This window comes from Saccostrea cucullata, unplaced genomic scaffold, assembly GCF_032062105.1.
Source record: "Saccostrea cucullata isolate Sc308-1 unplaced genomic scaffold, CSIRO_AGI_Scuc_v1 ctg13634, whole genome shotgun sequence".
Taxonomy (NCBI): domain Eukaryota; kingdom Metazoa; phylum Mollusca; class Bivalvia; order Ostreida; family Ostreidae; genus Saccostrea; species Saccostrea cuccullata.
In genome coordinates, this window is record NW_026921309.1 from 5,507 (window position 1) to 18,457 (window position 12,951).

The window sequence follows — 12,951 nt, forward strand, 5'->3', positions numbered from 1 at the left end:
CCTTACTGTCATGTTTATAATTTTAATATTTTAAGAAATAGATGCTGTGATTGATTGTCGTATATTGTCATTTTTTAACACAGAGCATGAGAGAAATTTCAAAGCATGAATATAAATGAATGATGTTCTGTATATTTATTCACACAGATTATGAAATTTTTCATAACAAATAATGTAATATCTATAATTTTTAATTTAGTTAATTACTTTTGCAAAGCACTTGTAATTTAATTAATCACATGTCTTATATAAAGACTTATTTCATTGAAGAAAAAATCAAATTACAGTGAAATAGTGATTTATTTAATTCAATAATTTTAAAGTAATTGACCCATTCCCTAGACTGAATGTCCACTCCTATTCGTAAAATCTATCAAGAGGACTGAAAAGAAAGAATAAAACTCTTACTACAGGACAAGACAGAGTTCTAGACGTCGATTTGATGTCGAAGGATGTCAGCTATACTGCACGGACTTCAAACCATCAAACAAGATATGTTTCTTGTTTGAGACAACGGAAGCAAAGGATGAAGATTCTCAAATGCAAACTCCAAGGTCAAAATTGTTGGTATCAAGAGGGTCTTTTCATAAGGAACATACCTGTGAAATATAAAAATAAAAACCCTAGTACTGCATGAAACTGTTCAAAAGTTATGGCCAAGGTTTAAGACTTTAGTTCTACTGATCAGAGACCAGAAGACATTGTGCGATAGAAAGTGTCCGTCGTCCGTCCGTCTGTCTATAAAGAATTTTTCAAAATACTACTTCTCCTAGAGTTTTGGTCGGTTTTCAATAATTATACTTTGGCACTCAGATACTATACAAAGATACATAAGAACTGCGAACGATAGAATTGTTCTCCCGCCTATCTCAAAGTCAATTTTCAACCATACGTCTCTGTCGAGTCTGTAGCTCTACTGGTTTGTACTTATTATAAAGGAAAAGAAAAGTAGCAGTTTGGACTTAAAACTTTACAGAAGCAATAAATAGAATAATGATATGGATTAAGTCTCTTTTTACGGCGAGATTGCAATAAGACTAACTGTAGGAGTAGCTTTTAATAAAACTTTACAGAATTTTCAATTTTAGTTACAATGGCAACATAAATCATCAAAATCTAAAACACAAAACTTATAATTATGTATCTCAGTGTAGTCTACTTGCATTATTATATATAAATCATCATACTGTAGAAGTAGTTTTTTCAGCGTTGTATTTATTTACGCTATGTATGCAGTCACAAATTTTCGGCGGAAATTTGTCCCACATAATTCTGTTATTGCTGCCTGTTGCAAAGTTTCAAATCCAAATGCTACTTTTCCTTTGTTATACGTACAGACCAGCAGATCTACAGTTTCATCAGAGACTTCTGGTTTACAAATCGAGTCTAACTCTAAGGTCAGGGTAAAAAATATTAACCCAATTAAAAGGTCCTGTCACAATGAATAAGCTTGTGAAGTATGAACACCATAGCACCAACTGTTCAAAAAATATGGTCAATGTTAAAGGGTTTTTTGTAAAAGTAGGTCGAAGTCCAAATTCAAGAAGTCAAATAAACCAAAGAAAGGTCATGTTACAAGAAATACACCTGTGAAACATGAAAGCCATAGCTTAACCCGGTCAGAAGTTATGGGCAAGGTCAGAGTTCTTGCGGAACTTCTTGCGGTTCTCTACACAGAAAAAAGACAAATAGGGCAAATATCGATTACCGCCCGGGGGCATAAATACTCAAATAGAAGTATATTCTATGGTGTTTGTGCTGTGCAGGATATTATGGCATTTTCATACTATGAATTTCGAATAGGTGGAAGAACATTAAATACAAAATTTTAAAATATGACAAAATGACAATATTGTAAATTTATATTTTCTGCCGATCGGTAAATTCAAAATATGAAATTATTATTAAACAATGACGATCAAAAATTTACAGTGGATAATGTCCAGCATACCGCATTGCTGCTATCTGACATTTCGTAAAGAGGATCACCCTTGTCGTTTTCCCATATTGGAAATGTTCGTTTTAGTTAGAAACCATTGCAATGATTTTTTTTAAAATAATCACTGCAATCTGCAAAAAAGGGTTTTGAATAACCTGTATATACTTAACTTCAAAGGTAATATTAAAAATAAAGGGTTTATTTTTCCAGGGCATTTTGATACTAAAGAGCATGCTCTACATACATGTACAATCAATTCTTAAATGAAACAAATTTTTGAATCGAGTACTAGAAGTATTTCGAAGTGAAAAGGGGGAAAAAAGCTCTGCTTTTGCAATCCAAAGCATATATAAGCATTTCCCCTCGACGCTTGAGATGTGTTTTAGGTTTTGAACAGAAGGCAGAAAGCAAATACTTTTATCATTTTTTAAAAGAAATTTCAATAATTTCAAACTTAGAGTATGTCCAGATAAATTGAGATTTTTCTTCAGTGTTTCAAATGAAATGCAAGAAGATAACAAACATTATTCAAGAGTCCATTCAAACAATTTAAATCAGGAGCAGAGTAAACACGAACCTCTAAAATATAAGAGGTTGGATCAAATGCCATGGTGGAGTGAGCATCCCCTACTGCCCGGTCACACCCGCCCGTTCTCCATTAATAATATGAGAAAACGAAAAAGTAGACAATTCAATATGTAAATAATCATGGACTAACGATTGTATGAAAAACGCATTAGCATTTGACTCAATGAGAGGTTGTATTTGCTGACAAGGTCATTGTATCGAACATAACTTGCGAAATCATACCTTCAATCTAGACTCTGGTATCCTTGTTTTATCAACTTGTTTGTTTATAACTCGTCTCTTTATAGAAATGGTTTTTGAACATGCTTTGAGCATGCTTTTGTGCCTCGAATCAACTGAAACATAAACCCCATATGCAGGTGATAACAGTACATTGCTATATAAATAAGGGAAGCTGACGATTTAAAAGTTGGTCATCACGTTTATCATAAAGATTGGTTGTTAGGTTACATGTAACATCTCTTTCTAGTAAAAACTATATATAAAACTGATGTGTCAGACTCTGTGGTATCTTTTATTTCAAGCCCTCTGGAGTATATCGAGTCGACATATGAATGAAAGTGACTATCATTAATTGATAATACCTTGTCCATATATCTAAGTGTCGAGTTAAAGGCAACAGCAAGTGTTTCCTCCTTCTCATATAAAGAAGAAGTTTCTGAATACATGTATATTCATTTCATACGTCTGCTTACAACGGGACGCAACTGGTACCACATATTATTAGAAGACTTGATCTCCCAAAACTACATTAATACATTGTATTATCAATCAGAAACTGGAGCTTTTTTTTCAATCTTAGAGTACTTGTTGTAAAATCATAGTGTTTCTAACCAAATGATTTTTCAAATGACCAATGGCAAAATAATTAAGTTTACGACTTCTTCTTTTATTCAAATAATTTATTTAAATAAAAGAAGAACTGTATCGTTTGGAATAGTGGTAAAGCGTGTTGAAAAGTCGTACTTTTTTATGTTTCTGATTGGTAAAATTTTGTGATTCAAGTGTAAGAAGAACAAGAAAATTTGAGAAAGCAAATAGAGTGATCGATCGAAGGCGGACAAAGATAACAACTATATGCTTTCCTAAGAAAGTGTGGATATGACAATACTTGAGCACACATACAAAGGCCTTACAAAGATATTGCCGCTTGTTATTTTGTAAAATACTGTATACAGGGAAATTTAGCCCCCGTTTTATTTTTGCCCATTTTACCCTCTTCATGGTTTGTCGAATTTTAAACGGGGCGAATTCAAAGAACTCAGCATGACATTTTAAACGCAAAATTGTTCAAAAGTACAAAAGGGCGAAAATAACCCTGTATATTTCTTTACAGTGCATTGATGAATGATCTCATTTTTCCCTTTTAATAAAGAGGTTACACGTATACAAAGCGGATCATTTGAAGGATTATTTCATGATTAGAAAAAAAAATACTGATTAGAAACTAGAGGTACTGTGAGCAATGGGCTTACTAAATGATACCCCCGCCCCCGCCTCCCATATGAATATAATGGCAGTGTCCATGTTCTGTGTGTCGGATCAAAAAGTAAAATAGGAGGTCACAATGGCAATATGTAATAAAGATTCTGTGGAAGTCTCATCAAATTTCACTCAGTTGTATAAAATAAAAGGAGTTGCGGATACAGCTGTAAGAGATTGGTACCCCCAAAGCGTAACAGACAGACGGACGGACGTACAGCTGGACAGACATACCGATTATTATATACCCTTCCGCTTTTCGATCGGGGTGTAATAAGAGCTAAGTTATTTCTTTCCGGTTCTTTTCAGAGCATAAAATTATTTTCACCAACTTTATTTTAATATTTGTTCCTGTTCTGTTATTTGTGAGTTCAGTTTATTATTCTTAAGGAAGTATTTTATCAAAGTAGTAGTTCTGGAATGCAACAGTAGTTAATTATAATTAAGCAGATGACGGATAAGACTTACAAATCGAAAATGTATTGATAACGAGATATATTAAAAGGATACTACGAAAGCCCAGAAGGCTCATTCGAGATTCAAGTTTCGAAATACGAGATTCAAAATTCGAGATTCGAAATTCGAGTTTCGAGATTCAAGATCCAGATTAACCAATCAAAAGGCTCATTCGAGATTCGAGGTTCGAAATACGAGATTCGAGATTCGAGTTTCGAGATTCAAAATCCAGATTAACCAATCAAAAGCGGGTTCAACATTTGATTACTCCCCTTTATTATGTTTTATCTATCAATAAATCGTTTAATATATTTATAACAAATGAGTCATTTGATTAAATTACAATACAAGAAAGAGTATTATATATATATATAATAGAAGGAAAGTTAAATAATCATTGGATTTTTGATCAGCAAGATATACTTCAATTTATATTATGACTTCTTAAATATTAAATAGAATGCATATATCAGGAATATATATATTTTTGCATTGTCTACTTTATATAAATGGTTGTTGACATAATAATAAAGATATAAATAGTGACTAAAGATTCACAAAATCCCCACCCCTACCCGCCACACCTGCCACTTTTTCCCGACACTGAAAATGTTACTTTAAAAACTTGAAAGGCAATGTAGCCTTGATAAATAAAAACCGTGTTCGTTTTCCCATTAGAGGGAATACTCAGTACATAAAAATAAAGTTTTCAATTACTTATCTTCATCTAAGGCTTTGATTTCTTGAATTAATTAACAATTATATATATACAATACAGATTGCAAATATGAATGGGAATAAACGCAGCATTCATTTTATCTGATATCAAACAGCAGATTAGTCTAAATTAGCTGCAGAACTATAGCGTTATGGTTTTATATTTAAGTCTCTGACCATAGCGTTATGGTCAAAGATTAAAATATACTCGGTTTTTATTTACCAAGGCTACATTGCTTTTCAAGTTTTTAAAGTAACATTTTCAGTGTCGGGAAAAAGTGGCAGGTGTGGCGGGTAGGGGTGGGGATTTTGTGAATCTTTAGTCACTATTTATAACTTTATTATTATGTCAACAACCCTTTATATAAAGTAGACAATGCAAAAATATATATATTCCTGATATATGTATTCTATTTAATATTTAAGAAGTCATAATATAAATTGAAGTATATCTTGTTGATCAAAAATCCAATGATTATTTAACTTTCCTTCTAATATATATAACACTCTTTCTTGCATTGTAATTTAATCAAATGACTCATTTGTTATAAATATATTAAACGATTTATTGATAGATAAAACATAATAAAGGGGAGTAATCAAATGTTGAACCCGCTTTTGATTGGTTAATCTGGATTTTGAATCTCGAAACTCGAATTTCGTATTTCGAACCTCGAATCTCGAATGAGCCTTTTGATTGGTTAATCTGGATCTTGAATCTCGAAACTCGAATTTCGAATCTCGAATTTTGAATCTCGTATTTCGAAACTTGAATCTCGAATGAGCCTTCTGGGCTTTCGTAGATACACACTGACTTTAACTTCATTTAAAAACTTGGCGATTACATCCTTCACGTCTAAACAAAATCTGTCGACTTCCACGCAACAACAAACGTAGAATTATATAGGATACCGCAAATTATTGAGTCTGAGGAAGGATAAAATGTCAAAGATTTTCTTTATTGTGCTTATGATGCTGTGGTTCATGAAATGTTTCAGTAAGTTAATTCTAGATTTTTAACGTTTATGGTGTGTCTTACAGTGTACATATCGTTATTAGAAAGTTTGGTTCTCTTACACATTAGCAAACATAAATCCGTTTTGTCTGCACCAATTATAATAATTTTTCCTTACAGGATGCCAGAAAATCGTTACCTCTGAAATTGGATCCGATACCTGCATATCATTTTCGAGACCTTCTCTTAGCTATGGAGAAAAAGCGATAATTATAAGAGACGAAGCACAACTTTGTGTAAAATATAGTAATCAAAATATATTACTAGATCCAAATGCTTGGAATAGGATATTTTCTTGCAACGAGAGTAGTTGGCAATTGGCAATTTGTTTCACGAATACCAAGGTCTCTGATGCCGGGGGATTTTATCTAAGCAATGAAGACGGCAATGTCACACTAGAAAAGTATACTCTAAATGTTGAATGTAAGTATTCATATACTATGTATGTACTTCACAGTGTACTTCTGTTTGAAATTCTTATGCATGTAAAGAAAAGGAACACTTCTGGGTAAATATACGTATGCGTTGACCTTTATGACCGATACTGGTTTCTGTCTTTAGAAAAATCTTATCGATATTCGTTCCGGTCGCTGAATTTAGGCCACATGCTTGTAGTTTCTTGTTTCTCAGTTCTATTCAACTGTGTGTTTATATGACTCTACCTCGGTATGTACACATACATCCTTTGTATGAGAGTCCTTACATGATGCCTGGGTAATGGCAATGGGACATATAGCCGAAACTGACCTTCCCACATTCTTTTAAAATCTTTAAACCTTCCTCCCCCATTTTTTTAGCGTAACATAACGCCAATATATACTTTTTTCCCGAGGAATGAACTGCATCAACTCTGCATAGGCTAGCACAGTATCTCTCCCACTGTCACAACAGTTCTATTACCCAGAGATGTTATTGAAAAACAAACGCAGCAATTTTTGCTCGGCATATTTTTGTGACACCTCCAATATCAAGCAACACAAAGTGAATGATTCGTGTCCTCGAACCAAGTGTGCTTACAATGAGGTATAGTTCCGGTTGATTGCGTTCAGTTTTATCAGAATTTATTTATCTGGATTTCCATAAATGTCTTTTATATCAACAGTAAACATACATTTAAGGAAGAACATTGAAGTAAAATGCAAAAGCATGTATATTAAAACATTTTTGTTATGTAATCCTTTGTGTTTTTAGTACATTATATGGCATAATGGATTTGGATATTTAAAACCTGTACATTAAGTCACCTGTAAGTGTACATTAAGCTGACAAAACTCTCAATTCTTAACTTAATCGACAGCGTTTTGTCAACTTAATGTACAAGTAAAGGTAACTTAATGTACAGGTTTTAAATGTTGAAAACAATACATAATTAAAATAGGCAATTAAATTTTTAATTTAACGCACAATCATGCATAAATATCAAACAATTGTATATGAAATGTTCAACAGTATATCGTCTTTGGAAATGACGATTCCAATGCAAAAAAGACACATGTGTAAATCCTGATGCTTAATAACTCTAGAACATCCACATCCAGAAGTTTCTTTATTAAAAAACAAACATCTCATCCTCTTCACAAAATTTGTAAATGAATGCTGGACGTGGTATATCCATTCCATGAATGTTTAAAATATATCTAACAGCAATTTCAATTTTAAAAGAAAAAGGCTTATTTCCAGATGAAATGATAATCTCACTAGACGCACTGCAGGTGGAATCATTTTTGAGACAGAGATCACAAATTTTATCTTTTCATACACTTGCCATCATCTGAATCCCTCATATTTCCATGAATTATTCCATTTACTCTCTGCTGCTATTTATTGTTGGTTCAATTGTAGGATCAAACTGTAATAGATTTGTGGCCCGTTTTTTCTGTTATAAACTGTTTCCTCAAACTTCATACAAGGGGGTCGCCGTTATTGTTCACAGAGAATGTTTCGTATCACAGTGTCCCTTAAATCCTATTTGTTAAAAAAGATTTGCGATAGCTTTTGTCAAAACTTGAACACCAACTTCAGAATCTGAAAACCTACAAGCTTTTGCTTGTGTCTAACTACTGTAGAGTATTTACCACCCTTTGGCCTGTATTTTGGAGAAATATATGTATTACTTTCTCCATCCGATAAGGACATCTTCACTCATGAAGCTTTACATGGGAAGTGGTCCGAAATCAAGTGAGCTATCATTTAAATGTAAATTTACCTGGCACTGTCCATTAAGTTAAACAATACAGCTACTGTTTTCACCCCCCACTCTCTGGACAACCAAGTGTGTTACGTAATCATAGGAAATACATAACCATCACCTGGGACAGTTTATTAAGTTAACAATAGAGAAAATGTTTTAAGTAGGATAAAGTCCTCAAACTGTCCATTCTGTGAGAGAAAAAACTATTCCCGGCCCTTCGGGCCTCGAACAGTTCTTTCTCTCACAGACTGGACAGTTTTCGGACTTTCTCCTTTACATAAAATTAAATTGTTTATACAAGTGAAACGCTTAAAAAAGTGTGTAAAGGTGGACTTGAACAAGGAAACTTAAAATGTTCATTCTGAGTGTCTTTGGTCGTTTTTTAAGGTCACCTGAGTAACTCAGGTGACCTATTGCTATCCGTTTTCCGTTTTCGTCCGTCGTCGTCCGCCGTCCGTTATGTGTTAACATTTGAACATTTTTAGCTTCTTCTCTGAAACCACTGAACCAATTTCAACCAAACTTGGTATAACGCATCTATGGGTAAAAGGGAACATAAATTGTTAATTTTATGGTCCCCGCCCCCCTGGGGCCTGAAGGATGGGGCCAAAACCATTAATATTATTGCAGTCAAAAAATCTTTTTCTTTACTCCTGGACATCAAGCAGGCAAACTGTTGGCATGAATGTAATGAGCTTTGAGTCCTCTACCAAAATTGTGAAATTCATGGCCCCAGGGTCAGGGGTTCTAGTGCTAGGACGGGGCTCTATAGATTATATAGTGAAAATGCATTATTTCTTTGAAAATCTCTGCTCCTGGGTATCAAATAAACTAACTAAGTACATAGTTATGATGAGCATGAGTGCCTCTTCCAAAATTGTGAATTTTATGGCCCCAGGGTCAGGAGTTCTGGTGTTAGGCCGGGGCTCTCTTGATCATATAGTGAAAATGCATTAATTCTTTGAAAATCCTCTTCTCTGCTTCTGTGTATTAAATAAAGCAACTAAATACATTGTTATAATGAGCAGGAGTGCCTCTTCCAAAATTGTGAAATTTATGTCCCGAGGGTCAGGGGTTTTGGTGTTAGGGCGGGGCTCTATTGATTACATAGTGAAAATGCATTTATAATTTGAAAATCTTCTCCTCTGCTCCTGCGTATTAAATAAACTAACTCAGAACATAGTTATGTTGAGCAAGAGTGTCTCTTCCAAAATTGTGAATTTTATGGCCCCAGGGTCAGGGGTTTTGATGTTAGGGCGGGGCTCTATTGATTATATAGTGAAAATGCATTATTCTTTAAAAAATCTTCTTCTCTGCTTCTGGGTATTAAATAAACCAAATAAGCACATAGTTATGATGAGCAAGAGTGTCTCTTCCAAAATTGTGAATTTTATGACCGCAGGGTCAGCAGTTCTTGTGTTAGGGTGGGACTCTTTTGATTATATAGTGAAAAATCATTATTCTTTGAAAATCTCTGCTTCTGGGTATCAAATAAACTAACTCAGTACATAGTTATGATGAGCAATAGTGCCTCTTCCAAAATTGTGTATTTTATGGCTCCAGGGTCAATGGTTCTGATGTAAGGGTTGTTACAAAACAGCCATAGCTACCATTCATGGAGGATGGCAAGGAAGGGTATGTTAGTTCTAATGCAGACTTGTCAAGTTTGATAAAAGAAATATAGTAACCCATGTGTTAGACCTTTATTACCTAATTGGGACTTATCTGCAGCTTTGTTGGCCTTATGCAAACTTCCATTGGAGCCATTAGCAACATGTCATAGAAAGTATTTGAGCTGGAATACAGTGTTCTTAATTGCTATGGCAACGGCAGCTAGAGTCAGTGTATTGCAAGCTCTTTCAATTAATTCTAATAATCTGAAAATTCAATGAACAGGGTGTAGACTTCTCCCTGATTTACAGTTTCTGGCAGAGACACAAAAGGCAAATAAAGCTTGGAAACCTATGTTTATTGTGATGTAAGGGCTCATGACACTTACATGAGACCTCAAGCGCCTTAATAAATGTAAATCCCCTCTTTATAAGATATCCATACTTACCTGAATCCCCCACCTCCCCTTCCAAGGTTATTACTGAGGTGGTTAATTTAAGAGTGTAGTCCCTCGCATAAACTGAGCGGAAGTAGAGTTCCAAGTTGGGGGAGATAACTCTTTTTTAATTTTCTACCAAGATGTCCTGTGCCCTTCTTTGGGCTCTTGATCATCATCAATATTTACGTTAGTATCGTCCTTGTTTGTCACCTCCTCGACCATGCCCAATTCACTATTGTTATCTCTGTTATATCTTTTTCACAGTGTTCCAACATTTATGCTGCCTTTCGTCACAGCGGACAGATTTACATGCCCTAATATAATGTCCTGGACTCTTACACCTTAAACTTGTGAATTTAGGACATGCTCAAAACAAATGTTCACTGGAAAACATAGAGAATACACTTTGATTTGTTCATTATGTAGACGCCTATAGTTATCTTTCTGAAATTTTAATGTATACGAAAATGAGTTCATGTTTCCAGGCAGTTTGATTTTGCATATCTTGCGGCGTCAGCTATCGTCGTTCCAGGATAGAACCTTCTGTTAACTGGGGATAAACGAGCAACTCCCATGGATCGTAAGATTTCAATATCACTGTCGTCAATATAAGCAGGCAGGTTTATGAGAACTGGGTGCTACCTCGTGAGGTACATGTATTGCAAGGGAGCTTTTGGAACACAAGCTAACAATTAAATTTGTTTTTTTGTTATCATTATTTGATTAATTTTTTTTTCAGACTGGAGAGCAATCTCACGTTGAACCAGGGTTACATTGAATTCAATTTTACAATTATTTTTGTGTAGAAAAAAATAATAAAAGAGTGTAAAATAGATCAATCATTTTTATCGATTCCAGATCCCCCAAATGTGTCTACAATGAATGAACAGAAGGTAATTGAAGGTGACTATTTTTCCGTCTTGTGTAACTACACCGAGGGAAACCCACCATCTACAACAGTGTATTGGACCAAGGACGATCCATACTTCAGACAAAATCAACGACATCTCACTATAACAAATGTTAAAAGAAGAGATTCGGGGACATATGTGTGTTTTGCAGAGAACACTTACAGTAGCGGAAGGAGAGGAACCTCCAATAATACAATGGAGCTAGATGTACAGTGTATGTTAAATGATAGGTTACATGTATATAATATATAGTCAACAACAACAAAAAAGAAACGCATATTCATATTAAACATGATAACCTAAGTTTTCAGTTTAAACCTTATTTTTTAAAAGTGATGTTTAAAAGTGTTGTGATAACAATAGGCCCATGGGCCACATTGCTCACCTGAGTAGCTTTGAACATGCTGTTATTTACCAAATCCCCCCCCCCCTTGTAATACATATCATGACCCAACCCTAACACATTGGTCATAATTTGGACAATTTAAAATCTACATTACACACGGATGCTTCCACACAAGTTTCAGCTTTTCTGGCCCAGTAGATCCTGTGAAGAAGATTTTTAAAGTTTTTTCCTATACATTTCTATGTAAAGCTTGTGATTCCTAATGTGGCCTTGCCCTACCCCGGGGGTTATGATTTGCATAATTTAGAATTTACACTATACTAGGATGCTTCCACATAAGTTTCAGCTTTTCTGGCCCAGTGGTTCTTGAGAAGAAGAATTTTACATTTGTGTCCTATATATTTCTATGTAAAACTGGTTCCCTGTTGTGGCCCCGCCCTACCCCGGGGGTCATGATTTGAAGAATTTAAAATCTACACTACCCAAGTATGCTTTCACATACGTTTCAGCTTTTCTGGCCCAGTGGTTCTTGAAGAGATTTTTTAATGACCCCACCCTATTTTTGTCTTTTCTTGATTATCTCCCCTTGTGACAAGACTTGTCCCTTGATTTTAACAAATTAAACTCTCCTTTACCCAATGATGCTTTGTACCAAGTTTGGTTAGAATTGGCCCAGAGGTTCTTGAGAAAAAGTGGAAAATGTGAAAAGTTTACAAACGGACGGACAGACGGACGACGGACAAAATGTGATCAGAAAAGCTCACTTGAGCTTTCGGCTGATTTTTTAATGACCCCACCCTATTTTTGTCTTTTCTTGATTATCTCCCCTTGTGACGAGACTTGTCCCTTGATTTTAACAAATTAAACTCTCCTTTACCCAAAGATGCTTTGTACCAAGTTTGGTTAGAATTGGCCGAGTGGTTCTTGAGAAAAAGTGGAAAATGTGAAAAGTTTACAAACAGACGGACGACGGACAAAATGTTATCAGAAAAGCTCACTTGAGTTTTCGGCTCAGGTGAGCTAAAAATCAAACATGTCCGATGTTGCAAGTCGAAAAGCTGATGTCATTGACGTCACCTCCAAATTCTAGGGGGCATAACGTCTTAACCAATCCATATGTCCATTGCGACGTCTCAACGATAGTGGATTTCCAATGTATGGATGTCGTTCACCAATACTAGCCCCTCTCAGTCTCTTGCGAACAATTTGTACACTTTATGCTGATTTCTTCTGTTTGTACAGCAGTTCGGAATCGA

The 12,951-nt window shown here is 34.8% G+C and overlaps 1 protein-coding gene across 1 annotated transcript; it reads left to right on the forward strand.

Moving 5' to 3' along the window:
• Window positions 1-5,990: 5,990 nt before the first annotated feature.
• LOC134259685 (myelin-associated glycoprotein-like) lies at window positions 5,991-11,563 on the forward strand (the record flags this gene model as incomplete). Its single annotated transcript, XM_062742280.1, has 3 exons — window positions 5,991-6,179; window positions 6,318-6,620; window positions 11,297-11,563. Coding segments are annotated over exons 1-3 (625 nt in total), but the record flags the coding sequence as incomplete, so codon positions are not given.
• Between the last annotated feature and the right edge of the window lie 1,388 nt (window positions 11,564-12,951).